Source organism: Carassius gibelio, chromosome B22 (genome assembly GCF_023724105.1).
Source record: "Carassius gibelio isolate Cgi1373 ecotype wild population from Czech Republic chromosome B22, carGib1.2-hapl.c, whole genome shotgun sequence".
Classification (NCBI taxonomy): domain Eukaryota; kingdom Metazoa; phylum Chordata; class Actinopteri; order Cypriniformes; family Cyprinidae; genus Carassius; species Carassius gibelio.
The window spans coordinates 29,609,998-29,633,161 of NC_068417.1; the positions used below are offsets into that span (position 1 = coordinate 29,609,998).

Consider the following 23,164-nt stretch of genomic DNA (forward strand, 5'->3'; position numbering starts at 1 on the left):
GTCTTTTTTTAACAAAGGTGAAAACTCCAGTTATAATGTAGATTTTTGAGGGTGCGCTCGTCATAAATTAATCTATTACCTTTCCTACATCATTTTTAACAAAAAAAACATTGGTAAAATATATATTTGGGAGTCTTAGACCTTTCCAACGATATATAGTTTGTCAAGATTAGATTAGATTTGATTGTAATATAGTGAAGTAAATGTAGGCGCCCCGTATACTGAGATATATTTATCCTCTCTCTCTCTCTCTCTCTCTCTCTCTCTCTCTCTCTCTCTATATATATATATATATATATATATATATATATATACAGATTATGCAATACAACGCATGCAAAATGTTTGATTTGTCAATAAAAACTGCCAGATTTACATTTTCTGTTTCAGTGTGGCGTGTAGTTTGACTTTTAAACCGTGGTTTAGGCATGCCTTTAGGTTTAATATTGAAACCACATCCGAACTACGTCACAGTTCCCAGCAAGTCATGTATGAGATGTCAAAACAAAAAAATGATTTGGACATGTAAAGTCACTTAAAAATCTCCAAATGTCTTGCAATAAATATAAAATATTCCAGTCATACATATTAGATAACATATCAAGATAAAATATCAGTAAGTGTCAGTTATTTGAAATATAAGTTTAGGATAAACACATTCCACGTGAAATATTTCCACAAAACATGTTAGGTTTCGAAGTACACAGAACTGACTTGATTAAAATTCATCGCACAAATGGTTCAGAAAAGTTCAATTAATGTTGAGAAAAGCTTGTGCAGGTGCTAATTTACTATGTAATGTAAAGAAATATATCAGCGGAATACAACTGTGACTTTGTGGTCCTAAAGTGTTTTATTTCTGAGCAGTGCTGCTTCTGCGTGTGAACAGAGAGTGTCTCTGGTGTTTTCCTGATACGTCTGATGTCAGGCGAGTTCTTTGTGGTGCTGATTTTCATTTCATGTTTGTGTCTCTGACCTGTTTTCACGCCTGTAAACCTGTGAGCATTACTTCAAAGCAGCTCTCACATTTTCACCCACTTTAAGAGCGGTAAGTGTACTGTTTACATCATTTCAAACCATTACTTTTCCAGCTGCAGATCTTTTATGTTAGCCTATATAATGCATTGTATCTCGTTTGTTATAGATTTCCATTTGTGAAAACCATTGTTTGGTTGACTTAACTCTACTACAATCTAGTAGACTTAAGCTTCTACAGGAAGACAACTCGTAAACTCTTTCATAAGGTATCAATAGATAGCTCTATTCATATATGCATGACCACACAGGAACCAGTCTAGATATCTCTGCCAGAGCTTTAACTATCACCACGAGCGAGAGGAAGATTCACACGTCCTTGTTTAAAGACAGCAGGTGGTGTGTTCAGTGAAGTTGAATCTATCTTTTAAAAGAGTCTTTTTCTTCTTGTTCAGACCATTTTTCTTTGAGGGGGGTTTATAAATCAAGACCCGCTCTGTGCCCATCTTAGGCATGGATGGACTGTGCAGTATTATCCTTGTTCTTTTACTCACAGGTAAGTGAAATTCATTCTGTTTTAAAGCCTAGTTTGTTTCGAACAAAGTTCGGATTTAATCTACCAGAAAGAATTGGTCAATATTTCGGGATGGACTGTTTCTGACACTTCATGTTTAAAATATATCCTTGGCTAATCGACACAAAGGCGTTTTCCTCAGTAAATATTTGATTTTAAGTCTAAGTCGGATTACACCAATGAGTGTTTCACTTAGCAATTTCCATTGTGACAACATGCCCCACTATTTAAAGAGAATTTGTATTAACTGTATGTTATACCTTGGACAATAAATTGCATTTTTATTAAACTGCATGTTTTCAAGGCTTTATGATATCTGACATAGGAACTGACTTGAAAAAAATAAACATACCCTTTGAAATATTCACTGAGCTAAAAAAGACAATTAGCCTTTGTCCAGATTATAATATCTTCTGCTAACATTGTTTGTTGAATGATTTGTATTTAAATAACTTGTAGTTACATAGTTATTGACAAGAGTAGGAGTAGTTATAGTGGTTGATAGACCCAGAATATCTTGTTTGAGGTGTGGATTGAGTAATTAAAATTAAAGCATATTTTGCATATACATATATATATTTTTTTTTTGGAGTTTAAATCTGCCAACTAGTATCAAGTAATGTTAAAAACATCTTTCTTTTCACAAGGTCAGTTTTCCAATCATATATCTATTGTTTGTACCTAACAACAGACAATAAATGATCTTTCTTTTCTTTTCCTGACATACGTACAGTAGCAGGAGCTTTCAATAGTACCCCTGAAGAGGAGAAAATTAACGTCCATCTGGAACCAAAGTACATTGAAGTTTGTGAAGAAGCTTCAGTCACATTCAACTGCACTTTTCAGCCTCGTGGAAAGTACAAAGTGAGCTTGCATTATAGCCAGACACCTTATTTAGACTGTGAAACAGAAAACAAGATACCTGAAGAACAGAGATTTTTTAAAGAGGAAGATGAAGATTGGTCAACACTCAACATTACTTTTAACAAAGCCAATGAGAGTGGATGGTACTTCTGCAAGGTTACAAAAGACATCCCGGTTCTCTTACGATACTGCAGTAATGGAACACAGGTTATAGTCGGTAAGTAAAGGGACATTGTAGTCTATGGTACAAAATAACGTTTGTTATAGAAAAATGTATATCATGTATTCTACAATATATTGAGACTGCACTAAACACCTGGGAATCTAAATCATGTGAACTCTCCAGCTGATCAGATGCTCTTTGGATGATTCTCTAATCATGATGGAGAACATGACCATCAGGTGTGAACTTGTAAAGTTCATGCAGTTTGAGTGCTGCTATCAAAAAACACACAACACCAAATTTATTCTGAAGATATTCTGGAAGTGTTCAAATTAATTCAGAATTGTTTTTCCTGGAAAATAATTTGTAATATGAAAAACTTCAAATCGTATCACCTTATTATGTACAAATATCTTATTATCTATAAATATAAACTGCTTCATGACAACTATTTCACAAAAATGTTGCATTCTGGCTTTTAATCAGATCACCTACCTTTAGGGAAATAAAGAGCAGAATCCAAATCTTTGACAAAGTTTTCTTTTCTTCCACTTTCCAGCATAAACGGAAATTTAAATTGAGCAAGTTTAGAATTGAAATGTATCCATGTAACAACATTCACTAAAGTGTTTCTTTTTTTTTCTAATAGATGCCACTAGCAATAGCACCAGCAGCACAACCAGAACCACAGAATCTCAGAATCAGACAACAGCACATTTACCTACAACTTGCATGAACAATGGTAAATATTCAGCTTTTTACACTCAATTATCCTAAAATACTTTGTATTCAACTCTTTGCATTTGAAATTTTAATTTTAATTTTGTACAATAATGTACATTTTGGTCATATATTTGACCTCCACAAGTACAGTAACCACAAAGTAATAAATTAGTACTTTACTTCACATACATGGATTAAATTGCAAGTGGTCAGTTTTTGGTTTTGTCTCAAATATTAGTAAACTTGTTCTCAAATGAAAGTCTTTAGGAGATAAAAACTATAAATATATTAATAATATGCTAAAATTCAAAATGGCATACTTTATAGTGGGGTCCACTGGTAATTTTTGATTTTATTTTTTTCTAATGTAATACATTTTATTATTACAAGTTATGATTCATAATTTAAGAATGACCGAAAGAGCTTTGTACGCTTCGATGGAAGCAAGAGCACCTGGCCATCCGTCTGTTCAAAGGAGGCAATGCCACAAATTAGTTTATTTGAACAGAAATAAGAAACAGAACTGAATCGAAAATATTTCATTTTTATTATATATAATAAAATATTTTTGTTTTACTTTTTTGTTAAATTTTTTGTTTAAATTAAGACTTTCAGTCTTTAAAACCCCGCTGCACAAATTATAGAACAGTAATTTTTTCATGAATATACATCTAGCGTTTATACTGTAATAGAAAGAGCCACATATGTGAAAGATAATATAATAATATTATAATAAATATTATTATAATAATAATCTGATAATTGTATCTTTTTGTGTGCTATAGATACAACAACCTCCACACCACCCATGATATCAAAGGATAAGTCTACTCAGTGGTGGATATGGCTAGCATTGGCTGTTGGATGCGCGGTACTTCTGGTGTCAATTGTTGTCATATGCATCCTGACACGCAAACCTGAAGGTACATTTACAAATCTACGGTTCACCAAACAGTGCTTAATACTAAACTATTTTATTTTTAAAAATACCAAATATTAACTTTAGCTTAAGCTTTAACATTAAGAACCTATCACTGTAAAAAATTGTGAAAATGCTACAGTACAAACCTTTTAAATGGTTAACGGTAATTTCTAGTAAACTGATGTTCCAAGAATTCTATGCGTCGCATTTGAAATTTTGTTTGAATTTGACGTTTTTTCTTTTTTGAAATAACTGTTTTTTCTTATTTTTTCTTATCTTTTATGTTTATTAGGCTTGTATGTTACATACAATGTTGTTAAAATAATGTTTATTGTAAATTTCAGTTTAATGAGTCTCACCGTGATGGTGTTTAGTGCTTGTGTGAATGACTGTGCACCTTCTATATATGTTAATATTTAAAAGCTGCTTGTGATGGTCTTTGTTTCATCACATGACTTTCTCATCACCCCATTTTCACCAGTGTATTACAAAGGTACAAAACAGATTTCAGTACTTCAATAAATTGGTATATTGACATTATATCAGTTAAATTATGGTATTAAACTGTAAATTTAAGGTTAAACCCAAAACGGTGTTACCGTATTTTTTAACGGTATAATTCTGGCAATCACAGCTGCTGTTTTTTACCGTATATTTTACACATTTTTTTGTATACAGTGTAAAGTTCATTGTCCATCACACATTAATATTTTAAACACTGAAAAAAAATGGTGTGAAACTATTTTCCCTCAGAAATTGCTGGTAAATTTTACAAACAATTACAAAGAAACGGCAAGAAAAATATTAAATTGAACGTGAATTTTAGGAAGTAATTTTCTGTTAAACATTCTTGTGTATGACTAGAATCTTTTTTTGTTTGTTTGTTTTTTTGTTTGTTTTTGTTTTGCAGTGTTTGGCTCAGTCCGCTGATAAGAATTATTTCAAATGGAGGACATAAGCATCATAAAGCATTAAGATGTAAGAGCACATAGTGCTATATAATGCTAGTTACAAATGTTTAAAGCCTATAATCATATTTCTTGCTATAAACTGATGCAGGAATCAATATTATTTCTTGCTGTAATCAAAATTATGCCACAACAATCCTTTAAAAGTCACACAGACCTCACGCGAGACCCCACTAAGAAACAAAACAACGCATCCTCAGGAGTCTTTGTACAATGTCAGACATTTCTGGGTTGCAAACTGAGTGCTGAATGAGTGTGGGTGGTATGTGGTTGAGCGCTTTGAGAGTGCGCTCCAGTTGATGACGATTAAACTGCCTCTCATTGTCTGTGGTTAGGCTCGAGCAGTTTGGTGCAGCGTGCACAGCAAACCGTTTTCCTCCAGACCCTCAGTGTGGCCTGTGCTTTGTACTGATAACCATCTGATGTAACTCTACAGTAATCTTATGTGTTTTTAGACATCATTTATGAGAACACCAAACCAGTGGAATCGAGCTGCTGGGGGCGAAACAAGGCTAAGAAGGACATCTGCGACCTGCCTTCGTCCAAAAAAACGGACACCATTAAACCACTGAGGAAGTACGACACTCTTTCAAGCAACAGAATCCGAAGGCCTTAAGTATTAAATATGAAAGAATGACCTATCCTCTGAAAACACATTAATTATATTAAAAACCTTACTGTACACACATATTTATTGTAATGTTGCATTTCCCAATAAGATGGGAAGCTGTTTGTTTTGTTTTTTCTTCAGAAAGAGATACATGAGAAAACCTGATTTTTTGTCCCTTAATGACTTTCAGTTGTGTCAAACCGAAACATTTTGTGGTTATAAATGTGAAAACCACCAAAAATAAAACTCTGTCACACTTTTTTTTTCCACTCACAATTAATAATGCATTATCATTACTGCGACTGCACAAATTGGTCTGGTATTTCAGAAGTTACATGAAGATTAGTCGACCGTGATTAGATAACAAACCACATGCTGTGAAAGCAGCAAATGAGGGAAGAAGAAAAAAGGAACTGAGATGTTTCGTAGTTATGAATCATTCATTCGTATGTATTCAATAAAGGAACTGGGAGTTTTCTTTGAACGCACATTTAACACGGGCCTATTGTAACTAGCGTCGGTTACTGACCTTAATCAGTCCAGACGCCATAATGACTTTAAAACGAGGCTGTGAGAGAGACAATGGTAATGTTATGCATTTCATATCATTTCACAACTCATGACTTTAAAGAAATTAATGTTGTTGAACAACAGTATAATCCATTGAACGTCTATCCTGCACAGCCTACTTTTATTCCTGTCAAAAATGAAATACTCAACACAAAATGCGACTTTCTGATAGCCGTCAAAACACGACAGTAGCTTAACTTTACCTCAGATCTTGAATATACCTTAAAGGAAACAAGAACTTTCAAACTGTGAACAAACAAGTGAATTCCATGAAAGACAGCTGAATATGTATTTTGATTAACGTTAAAAATATGCACTTTTACCGAATTCGATTTAAGAGCAAGTCGAGCAGTGTTCATGCTGAGAGAGCGATAGACCCCGCCCACACGCTCTCCTGATTGGCTGTAATTTATGATTGATTTTGGTTATGGTTGTTGATGTTGTTGTTTTTTGTTTTGTTTTGTTTTGTTTTGTTTTTTTTTTTTAAGGAAGCGAGGAAATTAAGGAGAACTCATTAAATCGACTGTGTAAAGACTTACATTTTGACGTTTATAATAATAAGGAATATTATTATGAAATAAATCAGGAAATTATAATGAGTTAGATCAATCGCTAGAATGATTTAAATTTTAAAATACGTGAAAATACAGAACAGATGTTTTTAAACCGTATTAATATTTAATATTTATTTTCATCAAGTAAACTCATTTGCAATCATGAGAAAATTATTTCCAAAACATTTTTAAAATCATTTTAATATGTTCTGGGGCCAGTTGCATAAATTTTGCCTCCATGTTAAGAATGTAGGTGCGTCCCAAATCGCACATATGCACTCTTATACGAGGTTTTGTAGTATAAACAGTGTGAGTTCCAATAATAATACTTTAAACAGCACTTTAAACCCCCAGATGATGCACTTAAATAGCCGAAACAACTAAATGTGGAATTTTGGACACAGACTCCGGATTTCAGATTATAAATAACAAAATAACCTTATATAATGCATTCACTACATGGTTGAGTACATAGTGCATAGTTCTGTGTCTTAAGAACTAGTTTGACCAACTAGCAGCTGCCAAGGGGAAATCAGTCTTACTTCTTCAATATAAATAAGACCTTTTCATAACAAAATTTTATGACCAGTCTTAAAGAAAAAATTAGATGAATAAGTTTATAAGACTAAACAGTTTATGCATCTGGCCCGTGTAAAAGATTTTTAGGTTGATGGTCATAAGCAGATACATAAAATGCAGGTGTAGGAACATTTTCAAAGAAACATTACCCGGACCACTAGCAGAAAGTGGGACACAGTCCTCAGAGAACAGCCCTGTCCTAGTTGCAGGTGCATTTAATGTGTGAAAAAAACAATGAAGGCCTTTGCCAAACAGGGTCATGCTTACTGATCGAAACTGATGGACACTTGGGTGCCCAAAAATATATCAGTTCACGCATTTCCTTTGTGACCTAGATTGAACAAAAATGAACAGCATGAAGACTAACAAAGATAAAATCAACTGCTGAACTGTAATTTGGACACCAAGTCAATACTTTGTGGGATATTTGACATAAAATGTATAAAACAGGCCTTTCACTGAAGGAGATGTTTTGCCTTCAGAAAAAGGTTACCTCGTGTTAACATCTGGTCAACCTCATGAAGTCAAATATTCCATGAGCTGTTTTTGATTTCTATTTATTTTCCTTCCTTTATCCAAATTTGAGAATGTATAAACATATCCCGGATTTGTGGAACTTCACTACTAGCATTTAACATACAACATCATATAAACATCAAATTAGAAAATATATAAAATGTAAAGAAGAAAAGAAAAAAGGTTCAAGGGTTGCATTTAGTTTACATCATACGCTTAAGGTTGGCGAGTCTGAGACCCAATGTTGGTTTGACTTTATCTCTAAATGTATATTTCCCATAAAAACAAAGAAACGGTTTTAATCATTTTTAATCTAGATGGCAGTTGAGCTGAGTCCAAAAAGTCAAGAACTCTGATGGATTTAGTTTAGCTACATTTGTTGCTAGGTTAATTTTATGTTGGAAAATAGTTTATATAGGCTAGCTATATGTGTACTTCTCACAACAACAACTCAATGTTGTAGTAGTTTACGAAGATATCTTTTCAAAGTACGTTTATATCTGGAAGCCCTATTTTTTTTTGTAAGTGTGTGTGTTTGTTCATTCTGCAGTCGGCCTATAGCCTACACCTCGAAGACGTTTCCTGTCAGATGTTACATAGACACTCAGAAAATGTTGTTAACATGTTTATGATTTAAAAATGATTTTATGAGACTGTTTTCCAGATGAAACGCTCTTTAACAAACATCTTGAAGACGGAAGTGAACTATTTAAAGTAATCCCAGAGCTTCAGCTCAACCATTCACCGATTAGCTCATCGATGAGTTCTCGGTGAAATCAAAAACATGCTTTTGGATCAGTTTTGTGATTTTATTGTGCCATCAAGTGGACACACAGCACAACAGCAGGGTTTTCTGCTTTCTAGCACAATTAAATTAAATGCACTCAGCGATTTATTATCGTTTCCCACGTTTAATAATTTTAAGGATTGTTAAATATTTTTGAATGAGGAAAATAAATATTTGTCAATTTTCTTGTGTTTTGTGCATTTTATTCTGACCATAATTATTTGAACCCACATAATATTATAATTTAGACACCCCAATCTAATATATATGTTTTAAGAGAACCTCAGCAGTGTAAAGATGAGCAGCAATGCAGCGGCGCGCTGGGTGGGTGTGTCCCGAGCAGCGCGTCTCTCCGCCGGTAACCGGCGCTGCTGCTGCCGCTGACGGAGAGCGAGACAGACGGAAGGTGGGTGGGGATATCCGAGCTATTGTCGGGATAAACGCACCTCACGCTCGGGCGGCTGAACGCTGAGCTCGCGCTAATCCGCGCAGGAGAAGACTGAATAAACAACTCGGCGTTGGCCAAGGCTTGATTTAAGGTAAGGTTCTGGATTTTTTTTTTTACCTTGTCTTCCAAGCACGCAGAGAGTTAACGCTGCACTGCGTTGCATTTGGGGCCAGACAGGACATGCATGCTGTTTATACATGTGCACGTCAGCGAAAATGACAAGATTTGAGGTCGCATGCAGAGAAATGGGTCAGAAGATAAATTGGTCAGATCAGCAGCCTGATTGCCAATGCTGCTGTCTCCATTGCACTATAGTGCAGTGGTTCTCAAACCTGTCCTGGAATACTTCCAGCCCTGTATATTTTGTATGTCTCCTTCATCTGTCACACCCGATTCAGCTCATCAGCTCATTAGTGGAGACTGCAAGACCTGAAGTGGGTGTGTCAGAGACAGGGAGACATACAACATGTGCAGTGCTGGGGGTTCTTCATGGTGAGGTTTGAGAACCAATGCACTAGTGCAAACACACTGAAATGCATGCTGCTCTTTGCTGACAGGGCTGCATGGCACAAGCTGTCGCAGTACTTGCATGTAACTGTTTGTATGCATAATAAATCAAGTCTATAGAAGGTTTCATTTTCTCTGAGGCACGTGATTTATTCAAATGATGGTACATTTGAAATGCATGGGCTTGAGATCAGTGACATGAATTAATGGTGCTTCACAATATTTGATGGTAATGTTTATTATTATTATTAGTAGTTGTAGTAATGATTTACTACATGATGTTGCTCAGAAACCAGAATGGTTTGCTTACCTAATGATTATTATTCATGTTTAGAATAGAGTTAAGGATAATTACTAAAAGCCATAACTCCTAAAAGAGCGCTAAATGTATGTATTGCATTTATTTATATATTACTTCCTCTGCTTAATATACTGAGTTAATCTGTCCCTAAAGTTTAAACTTCAAATTAATTATTTACAATGTTTAAAGAAATGTATTTCTTAAATTTCGGTTTCAGTTCTTCAGTGTAATAATTTGAGCTAATCATATTTTCTATCCCTTGATCCTAACCCTCACCTATTAATTATTAATTAATTAATTTAAACATATTCATTGCAATTATGAATGTATTATTTATTTTTTGCTCCATCGAAATTATGATGTTTTTCTTAAATCTCACAGAATATTTATATATATTTTTTAGTTTGTGTTATGCATTTTATTTAGACATTATATTTTATACATTGAACTATTTATTCATAATATTTAAATAAATGTATTCTATGTAATTTAATATGCATCTCTTCCCCCCTCCATCTCTTCCCCCCTCCATCTATCTATATTTCAATATTAATGGAAAAAAAGAAATATATATATAAAATAATAAAATATTTTATATATAAAATGTAAAAGAATATACAGTCAAAAATTGTATGTATATATATATACATACAATTTTTGACCGTATATTCTTAGTTAATAATATTTTCTTTCTCTTAAGCCTTGCTTCCACAGAATTATATTTATTTATTGGTTTTAGGTTTTAATTTAGACGTTTAAGTTACCATGGAGCACTATCCTTGTGGGAATATTTGGTTCCCACAGTGTAGGCAATACCACACACACACACACACAAACGCGCGTACAGATAACCTTGTCCCTCTGTCCCTTCAGGAATCTGACACCATGACTGCAGAGGAGATTATAAACATTAAAGAAGCAGAGATAATCAAGCTGATCCTGGACTTTCTGAACTCCAGAAAGCTCCACATCAGTATGCTGGCGCTGGAAAAAGAGAGCGGCATCATTAATGGGCTTTATTCAGATGATATGCTCTTCCTGAGGTCAGTAGGAAGCTGTGTCTTTGAATCCTACACAACTATGAAGTTTTACTTGCAGTGGCCATTTCAGTAGCCATTTACTGTGGTGTATTTTGAAAAACTGTCATCCTTAATAAATGGTAGTGCTGCTTAATGAAGTGTGAAAATGGAAAACCTACATCTGTTTCAGGTGCTGAAGTATTAAGCACACTTGCATTTCTTTTAGGAGCATCATTTTAACTTATGAAAGAAGAATCAGGTTCTATATTATTAATAAATTTTTTCTAAGGCAACTTATATTAGACGGGCAGTGGGAGGAAGTTTTGCAGTTCATCCAGCCTTTGGAGTGCCTGGATAAATTTGACAGAAAGAAGTAAGCACAGTCGCACAGTTATGAATCTGTTCAGCATTCAGGCTTGTGTTGCTTGTTTCACAGTCTTTTGGCATTTTTTAATCTTTTAGATTTCGATATATCATCCTAAAACAGAAGTTTCTGGAAGCTCTGTGTGTAAACAACGCCATATCTGCAGCAGATGACCCTGAGAATGTGAGTGTGTGTGTGTGTGTGTGTGTGGAAAATGGCATCATGTTATTCTAAAAAAGACCCACTTGTCTTTTATGTAAAATTGGGATTTGGGATTGGGAAAGTTTAATTGTATATGATATTAATATTTGTATTAACAGTATAAGTGTTACTTAGAAAAAATAGCCTTTCATTATTTAATTAATTGAAAAAATTATTACTGTTATTATCATTATCACTGAAACTGATTTATAAATTCATTTTAAGTAAATAAATGTCGGAAATTGAAAGTTTATTTATTATCATTATTATTTGATATTAAACATTCCTTTTTCTATGAAAGATTTTTTTTTTTTTTATTAGTTGTGATGATAATAATAGCAATAATTTGAAAATAAATGAAAAATGTATACAGATAGATAGTAGGTAGATAAGAATAATAATTATTATTTCTTGTACAATATTCTTCAATACTAATAAATAAATCAATAATGTTTATCCTTTGTGCAAGAAGATGCGCAAGAAGTTTTTATTGTTATTATTATTATTTTAAAATAGCCTTTAATACAAACATGTCATAGATAGTAAGTTTACAAATAAGTACATGATTTATAAATTATGCCAGTGTTTTATGCAAAATGATCAGGAAAAAGTTATGATTATTATTATATATTTTTTTTACTTGTACCATATCCTTGAATAATAAATAAATAATGTTTATCTTTTTTGCAAAATGGAAGATTTTTTTATGTAATATCCTTTAATACTTAATAATAATAATAATAATAATACATTTCAATAATAAATAGTTTTGATGAATAAAAATGGTATACAAACCAGCAAATAAATGAATTGTTTTTGTTAAAATGATAATTGCTCGTTATTTATGCAAAATGTAAAAAGTGTAATTGTAAGTTATGGTTATGTTTGTTATGTGTACCATGATAAATAAGTAAATGATTCATAAATAAATTACATAATTCTTTAGCAAAATGGAAGTTTAATGTATAATATTATTTATACCATTAAATGGCCTTTAGTTCTTAGAATAAATCTTGAAAATTAATCTATGAAATAAAATCTATTTAAATATAATTTAATACTTAGATAGATAGATAGATAGATAGATAGGGATATTTTGGGCAATCTCACATTAAAACCTCATGAATCTTAACTCAGAATGTGTCAGAAGGGTTTTATTCATAACGACTGCTCTCTTTCACACCTGCAGCTGGAGCTGACTATGCAAGATGCGGTGAAGTCCCTTCACTGCCTGGAAGAGTTCTGCCCAACCAAAGAAGACTACAGCAAACTCTGCCTGCTCCTAACGCTCCCGCGCCTCACCCACCACGCCGAATTCAAGGACTGGAACCCCAGCACGGCCCGCGTGCACTGCTTCGAGGAGGCCTGCTCCATGGTGGCCGATTTCATCCCCGCAGACCGCAAACTGAGCGAAGCCGGATTCAAAGCCACCGGCGACCGTCTGTTCCAGCTCCTCATCAAGGGAATCCTGTATGAATGCTGCGTTGAGTTCTGCCAGAGCAAAGCCACTGGAGAGGAAATCAATGAGGAGGAGGTTCTCCTCGCCGTCGATGTCCTGTGTGGGAACGGTTGTGAGGAACTGGACTTGAGTTTGTTGTCTTGGCTGCAAAACCTCTCGTCTTCGGTCTTTGCTTGTGCGTTTGAGCAGAAGACCCTCAGCATCCACGTAGACCGGCTCGTCAAACCGGCCCGGACGGGTCACGCAGATCTTCTCACTCCACTGCTCACCAAACTCTCGCCTTGCCCAGCATCGCCTCTACGGCGGCCCCAATCGGCGGATACTTACATGTCCCGCTCTCTCAATCCCGCCCTGGACGGTCTGTCCCATGGCTTGGTGGGAAGAGAAAAGAAAAGCACGGAAGGTGACGGGAAAGCAGCGGCCATGTCGCAGTCGTTCGCCAACTTTGGTTATCCTTCAGGAGGAAATGGAAGCAAAAATGTGATTGAGAGCAACGTCAGTGGTTCACCCGACAGGTGGGATAGTTCACCAAAAAATGACTGTTTGTTTAACATTTAAAAAACTGGTATGCTTTTTTATTTTAAAAATCACTTTCTCAGTTTTTTTTTGTCAATACTGTAAAAGTCAAAGGGGAGCAGTGCTGTTGTTTTGGACTCCATTGACTTCCATTGTGTAAATCAAAACTAGAGCCCGACCGATATATCGTTTCGCCGATTTTTATCAGCTGATAAGAGCCTGTCGCAGATATATCGGTATCGGTGAATATGCTGCCGATATGACAATTTTTGGGCAGAATAAACGCAGGTAAAATGCTTGTAAATTATGTATTTACGTAGTTTGTCCAGCAGAGCGTGCTCCATTGTTTGGTACTGGTGACCTGGATGAAACGCTTTAAAGCTTAAGTGTATGGAAAACAATCAAAACTCTAAACAGCGATATCTCCGCAATGACATGGGGAATCCACGCCAAATTTGGGGGATCCCTTCAGCTCTAGGAAACCTCTTGAATGCCAAATTGAGTGTCTCGAAGCCTCATTTCAATTGAGAACACCCCCGCATCGCTAGCCCCTGGGATCCAGGAGTTACAGGCGGTTTAATTCGCGGTCGGGCAAAGGAATGTTCACATTACATTCAAAGGGCATTAAAGTGCGCAAGATGTAAATTTATTGTTAAATTGTTAAATGCCCTGCCTCAATTACATATCTAATGTCACATTTAAGTGATCATTGCAAAATGTGAATGGGAAAGTGTCCAACATTTTGACTGCTACTGTACTATAATATGCACAAAAAATATCGGCCGATATATCGATATCTGCCTTTTTTAACTCCCTAATCTCAGTATCGGCCCTCAAAAACCAATATCGGTTGCTCTCTAATCAAAACAGTTTAAAAATTCTTCCAAATTTCTTCTTTTGTGTTCCATGAGTTTGCGCCCCATCCCCTTTTGAAAATTAACCATGGTTTTATTATATTAAAAGTGTAGTAACCAATTTTTTTCTGGCGCATTGAATACCATTTGTATAACCACATTTTTTTCTATAAATACCATGGTTAAAATATGGTTTGTGTAGCCAGACCGAAGGTTAATTTGTGGTTACCATGGTTTAACTATATTAATCAACAATAAAACCAAGGGTAAACATCTGTCATAAACAAAACTGCACAATTCATTGTAAAGTATAAAATACCGTAGTCAAATCTAGCTTCTAAGAGCTGGTTTCTGTGTTAGAAGGTGAAATGCGACATATGGTGGTCAAGCTTAACACTTCTAATCCTTTTAGATCCACCACAATAAACCCTGGCAGCTTTACTAGTTAAGTCCAAACAAACTTCAATGACAGTCAATATATTTCAGAGAACTTTTGTTGAATACTAAATGAAAAGTGGCAATAGAAACCATAATATTAATGTGCACTTTTTATTAAAAGGTAGAGATAATATTCCTGATTTAGTTTTTATGCTATGCTACTGTCTTTTAAATGGTAATATATATTGCATATTTAATTGTTCTTGCTTATTTCCACTATTTGTACATTTTAGGTTACTTTGGCCATCATCTAACGCTCATTCAAGGTTCATCTTTTAATCTTTAACAATATCATCTCTCTTGTTTTCATTTTCATAGTTTTTAATGTTTTATTTTCAATGTATAAAAAAAAAAAATAGGATGGAATTTGAATTCTAGCCATTTATCAGCCAACTATCAGCTTGTGGCATGAACCTGGATTTTACTATCCATGCATCCACAGATATTAAGATGTTTTCCCGCTCATTTGTGTTGACTGGTGTTCCTCCAGAGCTCCAGACGAGTGGATAAACAGCTCAGGAGGAGCGAACTCACCACGTCCTCCACTGACTCCTGGCAGAGATGGTGGAGCCACAGCTTCAGCGGAGAAATCGGAGGTATTTAAAACCATTTAGATTTAGATTACATGTGCAAATGATGACAGACTGGTCATTGCTGGTGATTTGTCTTGTGTCGTGTGTGCAGGAGCAGCTCCAGGAGTTCCAGCGGCAGCGTCTGCGGGTGCAGCAGCATCTGGAGCAGAAGCAGCAGCAGAGGCAGCTGTACCATCAGATGCTGCTGGAGGGTGGAGTTCATCCCCCAGATCAGCCCACAGACGCAGCGCAGCACAGTCTCACACAGAAGTTCCTCAACAGGTCAGATCCAGCAGGCATTCAGATGTGCAGCTGATTGATTGTGTGGCTTCTGATGTCAAGACGATGAGATTGGAAGTGCTGTAAATGCCTCTTGGACTGGAACGTGCTTACCATTAACTAACTCGTTTGTTTCACTTGTTATTGATGTGCAATTAATTTCAGGGATAACAGTAATAGCATGTGCTCTATTCTGTTCTATTCTATTCTATTCTGTTCTGTTCTAATCTATGTAGTATTATTTATATATAGAGAAAGAGATTAATCTGGAAAATATTTGGCAGTTTTGAGACTATCTGCTAATTATTATATTTGCATTTTTTTAGTTCATTTATTTACAGCGATATTGTGAACTTCTTAACTGGCTCTCATTAAATCATAAACATCTCATTTACATGATATCATTTATAGAAAGTGTGAATTATGTAAATTATGCTATTTCGATGTCATTCAAATATAATTTAATATATATTTCAGATATATTTTAAATATATTTCCTAAAATGATCAGTGTAATATCATTTTAATATGAAAATATTTGTGAAATGATCAGTAATTTACATTTTTTGTGCATAACTTGTATATATTTTGTAATTATTATTTATAATATATTTTGCCTGTATATTATCATATAAATTAATAATAGATTTTTTACTAGTGCTAGACATATTAATCTCATAATAGTTGGTCATTTTGAGATTATCAGCAATTTATTTACAATATCACATACAATATACATTTTGTTGTACATTGCTTTTCAGCAGTTTTGTAAACTTATTTTTGCAATAATTAAACTGTAAGTGTATTATGCCATTTATTAATTTTAATAATTATTCATTAAATACAATTTAATAGCATATTTGACATGTGTAATATTTTTGTATTTTTAAATAATACTTTTATAGTACAATATAAATTTATATTTTTGTATGCATTTTAGTAATTATTATTGTAATTATTAAGGCCCGAGCACTAATGGTGCGAGGACCATTTTTGAATTGTTCCGGTTATTAATAACTATTATTTTTAATTATTGTTTTAAATTATTAATTTTAGAGTAAATATGATTTAAGTACATTATAAAAACAGCTTTGCTATCATAAGTTTTATCAATATCAGCATTATATAAGGCATTAAGTACCTTGATCTCTAGACATCACCATCAGTTTTCTTGATCGTTCATGTAGGTCCATTCAGAAACTGGAGGAGCTGAACGTGGGAATGGAGGACCTGGGTGAAGACGTCCAGGCTTTGGCCCAGCAGTGTAACGGTACGGCAGCGAGCGGAGCCGGTAAACAGACCCCAGAGACCGGCTCAGGCCTGAACAAGACCGCGGTGATCAGCAGCACCCCTCAGAAGGGAGGAGGCCGAGGCATCCCGTCTCTGGACGAGTCTCCAGTGCTGGTCAACAAGAGGTTTCTCACAACCTTTGACCCTAAAAGATGAAATCACTCTGGTTTGTGAGCTGCTTGTAATGCTGATGCATCATGACAGTGTGTTTCAGGATGAGAAACCCAAATTTGTTGCAGTTCAGACGTTGGAGGACACACAGGCTGTGCGCGCAGTCGCCTTCCACCCTTCCGGGACCCTCTATGCAATCGGCTCCAACTCCAAAACACTGCGCGTCTGCACTTACCCACAATCCCTCCAAACCAGGTGCGTTCTTCTTCTCAGTATTTAAAAGGGCTAATTCACCCTACAAAAAAGACAAGTGTGTCATCATTTACTCCCCCTCATGTTGTTCCAAACCTGTATGAGTTTCTTCCTTCTGTGGAGCATGAAAGAAGATATTTGAAGATTGTTGGTAACCAAACCGTTTCTGGTTCTATTCGACTTCCATAGTATGAACAGAAGATACTGTGGCAGTCAACGGGACCCAAACCTATGGAAGCCTCATTCTGCCACTGAATAAAAAATAGTGCTGTCAATTGATTAATCGTGAATAATCGCATCCTAAATAAACGTTTTTTGTTTAAATAATACTTGTGTGTATACAGCTTATTTATTATGTACATATAAATACACATTCACACACTAAATATTTTGAAAATATGTACATGTATTTACATGAATATATTTATATAATTTAATAGTACAAATAATATATATATATATATTTTTTTCCTCATCATGACGTATTTTTGGGCTGATGCGACTTATACTCAGGTGCGACTTATAGTCCGAAAAATACGGTATATATATTTGGCTGGGCAAGTTAACGCTGACAATTATTTTATCGTGCATTAACGCAGTTTTTCATTGTGAAGACAGCAGAGAAGCGCTGAGATGTGTCCCATGATCGTGCAGGTTTCTAATAGGAAGGTGCTTGTTATAATGTTATGATCAAAGCTCTGGACTCTAGTTTTTCTATAACAAACTATAAAATATTTTCTATAAAAACGTTAATGTCCTGGCAGTGACAAACAGCCAGTTTTATATTTAATTTATTTACATTAATGTTGAGATAAATTGAGATTTAGGCAACAATAAATATTTTAACCGCTATTATGTAAAAGGAACACTTGCTGTAAAAAGCTCTTTATTTGTTTAAAGTGTTTGCAAACCAAATGTAATAACACTTTTGTTCATGTAGCAGTAGGCCTACTTTTAAATTCAAAAAGTCCACAGTGCACTACTTTTGAATGCATTATTATTTTTGTGCATAAGAATGCGATTAATTGCCCAGCACTGATATATACATAATAAATATACACAGTACACATTATGTAAACAAAAACTTTTATTTTGGATGTGATTAATCGCGATCAATTGTTTGACAGGACTTATTTTTCCTTTTTTTTTTTTTAAGGCAACATTCACACAGTTCTGACTTTTTTTTTTTTTTCAGAATTTGCGTGATATAAACACACGATTGCGATTATAAAGTATCAGTTCCCCAGAAATGGACTTTATAATGAAAAAAAGATTCTGAATTGTGAAGTATATTCTCACAATTGCAAGAAAAGATTTAGAATTGGCAGTTTATATCTTAATTCTGACTTTATAACTCGCAATTGTGATTTTATATCCAACAATTGGAAGAAAAAAGTCAGAATTGCAAGATAACAATTAACAGTTATCTTTTTTTTTTTTTTTTAATGGCAGAAACGGGCTTTCATACAAAATTGTCATAACCTTGAACATTCTTCAAAATATCTTTTAACGTCCTCTGTTCTTCCTGTCAAGTGCTCAGGGTCCAGTAAAACAGCCTGAGATCTGTTTCAAGCGTATTAAACACCATAAAGGCTCTATTTACTGCGTGGCCTGGAGTCCGTGCGGCCAGCTTCTCGCCACAGGCTCCAATGACAAGTACGTCAAAGTTCTTCCGTTCAATGCGGACACCTGCAACGCCACAGGTAACATGCCTTTCAAATAATGTCTGTCAAGTACTTTCTAATTTTCTATTTTCTAATGTCATTTATTCCAGTGACGGAAAGCTGAATTTTCGTCAGTGTCACATGATCCTTCAGAAATCATTCTAATATGCTGATTTGCTGCTCAAGAAACATCGCTTATTATAAAACATTGCTTTTCAGGATTCTTTGATCAATGGGGCGATCAATTGAAATGTGTGTGTGCGTGTGTGTGTGTGTGTGTGTGTGTGTGTGGACTGCAGGTCCTGATCTAGAGTTCAGCATGCATGACGGCACCATCAGAGACCTGGCGTTTATGGAGGGTCCCGAGAGCGGAGGGGCGATCCTGATCAGCGCTGGGGCTGGAGACTGTAACATCTACACCACTGACTGCCAGAGAGGACAGGGGCTGCACGCTCTCAGCGGACACACAGGTACACACACACACACACACACACACACACACACGTATGAACAGGATGTCATGTTGTGCTGAATGATCTGACATGCCGTTGCAGGACACATCCTGTCTCTGTACACGTGGGGCGGGTGGATGATCGCCTCCGGCTCTCAGGATAAGACGGTGAGGTTTTGGGACCTGCGTGTGCCCAGCTGTGTGAAGGTGGTCGGGACGGCCCTGCATGGAACAGGTCTGTTTTTTCCCCCGCTCCTTTACAAGCCTTTATTTAAAACATCAGGATTCCCACGTTTGTGATTAATGGGATAAAGATTTCTTGAGAGTGATTTTTGAATGAATCATTCAGATTATTTTATAAATATTCATTGAAATTTGAATTTATGGTTACGGTTAATAATATTGATAAAACAGTATTATTTGATAAAAAAATAAAAAACAAATTAGAATTGTTTTATAAAACCCAATTTTAAAACTCAAAACCAATTAAATGACAATGACCAATGTACAAAAACAAAAAATAACAAAAACAATTATAATCAGTACAATAGTATTAATTTTAATATTACAGAATATTCATATTTAGAACCAATTTCAGTGATAGTAATAATTAAATTAAAAGATGTGTAAATAATATCAATTATTATAATTAAGATTATAATAATATATATATATATATATATAGAATTATAAAAAAAATTATAACAAACAATAATAGTAATAATAATAAAATATTTTGTTATTCATACTATTAAATACAAATTAATTAATTGACAAGCAATGCAAAAATAAAACAATAATAATAATAATAATAATAATAATCTTAATTACTAATATGAATAACAATAATAATTATTGTAATTATTAAACAATATTAATACTAAACAATTCAGTGACAACAAGCAACAGCAAAAACAATCTATAAATAAACACATATAACAACAACACTAACAATAATAAAGATACATTTTTGTTATTGATTCTGTCTTCGTCCAGAGGTTTGGGTGGTTTATATCATTGTGTCATGTGACAGGAAGTGCTGTGGCCTCGGTGGCAGTGGATCCCAGTGGGCGGCTCATGGCCACCGGATTGGAGGACTGTCGCTGCATGCTTTATGACATCAGAGGAGGTCGAAGCGTCCAGGCGTATCGGCCGCACACCAGCGACGTGCGCTCAGTGCGCTTCTCTCCTGGAGCCCACTATCTGCTCACCGGCTCCTACGACAACAAAGTCATGATCACTGACCTTCAGGGTAAGTCGTGCCACACCAATAATGATGTGCTCATTATTTCTTCTTTTTCAACCCTCTCTCGAGCCCCCCGTCATAGACAGCCCATCTTTCATAATCGAATCAGTTCTTGTACAAGTAGATTTTCACTAAACATTACAGTAAATGTCACATTATAAAATAACATGGCTTGTGAATGGTTATTATTAATTAATAAAAATGAATGCGCCTGTTCTTTTGCCACATTGCAGATAATGGCTTGTGAATATTATTTAATATCTGTTTTATGTCAATTAATTGGTTTATTATTATTATTATTATTATTATTATTATTATATTAAAAATTTAATATTAAAAGCCAACTCAATAAATAATGCCAGTTATTTTTACAGAATTATTTATTATTATCAGTAGTAGTATATGTTTGGGAAATGTTTTTTTTTTTTGCCACATTGCAGATTCTGGCTTGTATTTTATATATATATATATATATATATATATATATATATATATATATATATATATATATATATATATATATATATATATATATATATATATCCGTTTCATTTCAATTAATTGGTTTATTATTATTATGCTTATTATTTACTAAATTAATTAAAATAAATAATTAAAATCTTAATAAAAGTTTATAAAAAAACAGCTCAATAAATAATTTCAGTTCATTTGACAGAATTAGCTTATTTTAAGATGTTGTGTAATAATAATAATAATAATAATAATTATTATTATTATTATTAATTATTATTATTATCAGTAGTAGTAGTATTTACCATATTATTATTTGATATATTAAAATTAATTAAAATATTAAATAACTATTATTATAATAATTTAAATTAATAAAATCACATTTAATAAATGAATACATTAATTTAAATAATAATACAAATTTATAAGAACCCACTCAATAATATCAGTTTTGTTTTTATTGGTTTTGAAAAGTACAGTGGGAGTGTTTTTTTAATGGCTGTACAGTGGTAAAAAGAACAGTTATAATAATAATCATTATTATTATTAATAATATTATTATTATAATCCCGCTGTAGTTTTAATGTCACTTTATGGAAGTAAAAAGTCCTGTGTTTTCCTGCAGGGGATCTGACCAAACCTCTGCCGGTGAGTGTGGTGGCTGAACACGCTGATAAAGTGATCCAGTGCCGCTGGCACACCACAGACCTGTCCTTCCTGTCCTCCTCAGCTGATAAGACGGTCACACTGTGGGCCTATCAGCCTTAACCCCAGCAGAAGACAAACCCAAGAGCACAGAAAACACAGGCGTGAAAGAGTGTGACCGTGTGTGTGTGTGTGTCTGTGGGTGTTTGTATTTCTTTGTAACATTACTCCAGTACACTCACATGAGAAAAAAAAAGAGAAAAGAAATGACTGTAGCTTCTCAGTCCTAGTCATGTCTACATGGAATTGCATGTCTACTGGAAGAAACAGCTTTATTGTCAAATCTATTGCAGTTCACTTAAAAACATGACAAAAGCCACGCGTAGCATTGCTTCTATATTTTATTATATTTATATTTCAAGTGAACGAAACGGTCCTGAACATGTGAGCTGAATTGTGCCTTGAGGTGATGTTCTCTGTAGTTACACTTATCGAACTGAATGTCTTGTAAATATGAGCTTATTTAATGCTAAGAACATAGCACACGTCACTATAGACCTCACTCTTTCAGCATCTGTTTATGCCGCATGAAGAGTCATGTCTTTATTCAAATAAATATAAATGAAGCAACGCTCCGTAAATACTGAGGATAAACGTTTGGTGAAAGTCGTCCTCCTCAGTGTTGATATGGTTTCACGCATTTTTAGGAATGCTTTTATTTTGGATCGTCATTTTCCTAATGCGGTTATTTATGTGCATAATATGCATCACTTTTGAGCATAAATCGAGCACCTTTTTGTATCGACGCAGACGACCGTTAGAGCACTCTGTCAGTCACCCGTTGTACAAAGAATGTGATAGTACTTTATTTGAACATGGAAATAAACACAGTTTTGAAACTATGGGGTTTAGCCTGATGAACGCTTCACTTGGTTCTTCTACAATCAAAACATCTTCATTTTGAAATTAATCTGATTATCAATGTATTGTATTGTGTTTATATTTCATAAATTAAAATTGGCATATCATATAATTTCTGAAATATAAACTTAAGATTATAATAATGAAGACAACAAAAACAATCATATATCTTTATTCAATGTATGACAACCACACAATAATAAACAACATTACTATCTTTCATATAGAGAGAACTACACATCTTTTTTTTTTTTTTAAGTAATAAATAAAAAAGTTCGGTCCTAAATGTTAAAATAAAGAATGAATATACAGCCATTACACGTGTTTATACTAGATTTCTTTTTTTGT

General features: G+C 34.3%; 2 protein-coding genes across 4 annotated transcripts; both read left to right on the top strand.

Annotated features, from left to right (window-relative positions):
* The first annotated feature begins 796 nt into the window (after window positions 1–796).
* On the top strand, window positions 797–6,060 carry LOC127988387 (uncharacterized). Of its 3 annotated transcripts, XM_052591132.1 has the most exons (7): window positions 797–1,048; window positions 1,431–1,531; window positions 2,283–2,630; window positions 3,226–3,318; window positions 4,085–4,222; window positions 5,132–5,199; window positions 5,645–6,060. In XM_052591132.1, exons 2-6 carry the CDS (start codon window positions 1,489–1,491, stop codon window positions 5,149–5,151), a joined length of 642 nt encoding a protein of 213 aa, XP_052447092.1. In that variant the 5' UTR covers window positions 797–1,048; window positions 1,431–1,488; the 3' UTR covers window positions 5,152–5,199; window positions 5,645–6,060. The 3 variants fall into 3 exon arrangements, with proteins under 3 accessions (XP_052447092.1, XP_052447090.1, XP_052447091.1); XM_052591130.1 differs by lacking the exon at window positions 5,132–5,199 and having other exon boundaries at window positions 810–1,048; XM_052591131.1 differs by lacking the exon at window positions 5,132–5,199 and having other exon boundaries at window positions 810–1,048; window positions 2,286–2,630.
* A 3,027-nt stretch (window positions 6,061–9,087) lies between these two features.
* wdr47b (WD repeat domain 47b) lies at window positions 9,088–22,797 on the top strand. Its single transcript, XM_052591133.1, has 14 exons — window positions 9,088–9,344; window positions 10,935–11,104; window positions 11,370–11,453; window positions 11,543–11,627; window positions 12,835–13,619; window positions 15,403–15,508; window positions 15,597–15,766; window positions 16,950–17,177; window positions 17,257–17,418; window positions 18,949–19,118; window positions 19,379–19,549; window positions 19,634–19,765; window positions 20,564–20,782; window positions 21,876–22,797. Exons 2-14 carry the CDS (start codon window positions 10,947–10,949, stop codon window positions 22,016–22,018), a joined length of 2,613 nt encoding a protein of 870 aa, XP_052447093.1. The 5' UTR covers window positions 9,088–9,344; window positions 10,935–10,946; the 3' UTR covers window positions 22,019–22,797.
* Window positions 22,798–23,164: the final 367 nt, after the last annotated feature.

Bases quoted from the DNA above. Each gene is read 5' to 3' on its own strand.
- wdr47b (XM_052591133.1), top strand. From the start codon at position 10,947: ATGACTGCAGAGGAGATTATAAACATTAAAGAAGCAGAGATAATCAAG. The intron at 11,454-11,542 runs GTAAGCACAGTC...TTAATCTTTTAG, and splicing joins GATAAATTTGACAGAAAGAA to ATTTCGATATATCATCCTAA. The intron at 11,628-12,834 runs GTGAGTGTGTGT...TCACACCTGCAG, and splicing joins CAGCAGATGACCCTGAGAAT to CTGGAGCTGACTATGCAAGA.
- LOC127988387 (XM_052591130.1), top strand. From the start codon at position 1,489: ATGGATGGACTGTGCAGTATTATCCTTGTTCTTTTACTCACAG. The intron at 3,319-4,084 runs GTAAATATTCAG...TGTGTGCTATAG, and splicing joins TACAACTTGCATGAACAATG to ATACAACAACCTCCACACCA. The intron at 4,223-5,644 runs GTACATTTACAA...ATGTGTTTTTAG, and splicing joins CCTGACACGCAAACCTGAAG to ACATCATTTATGAGAACACC.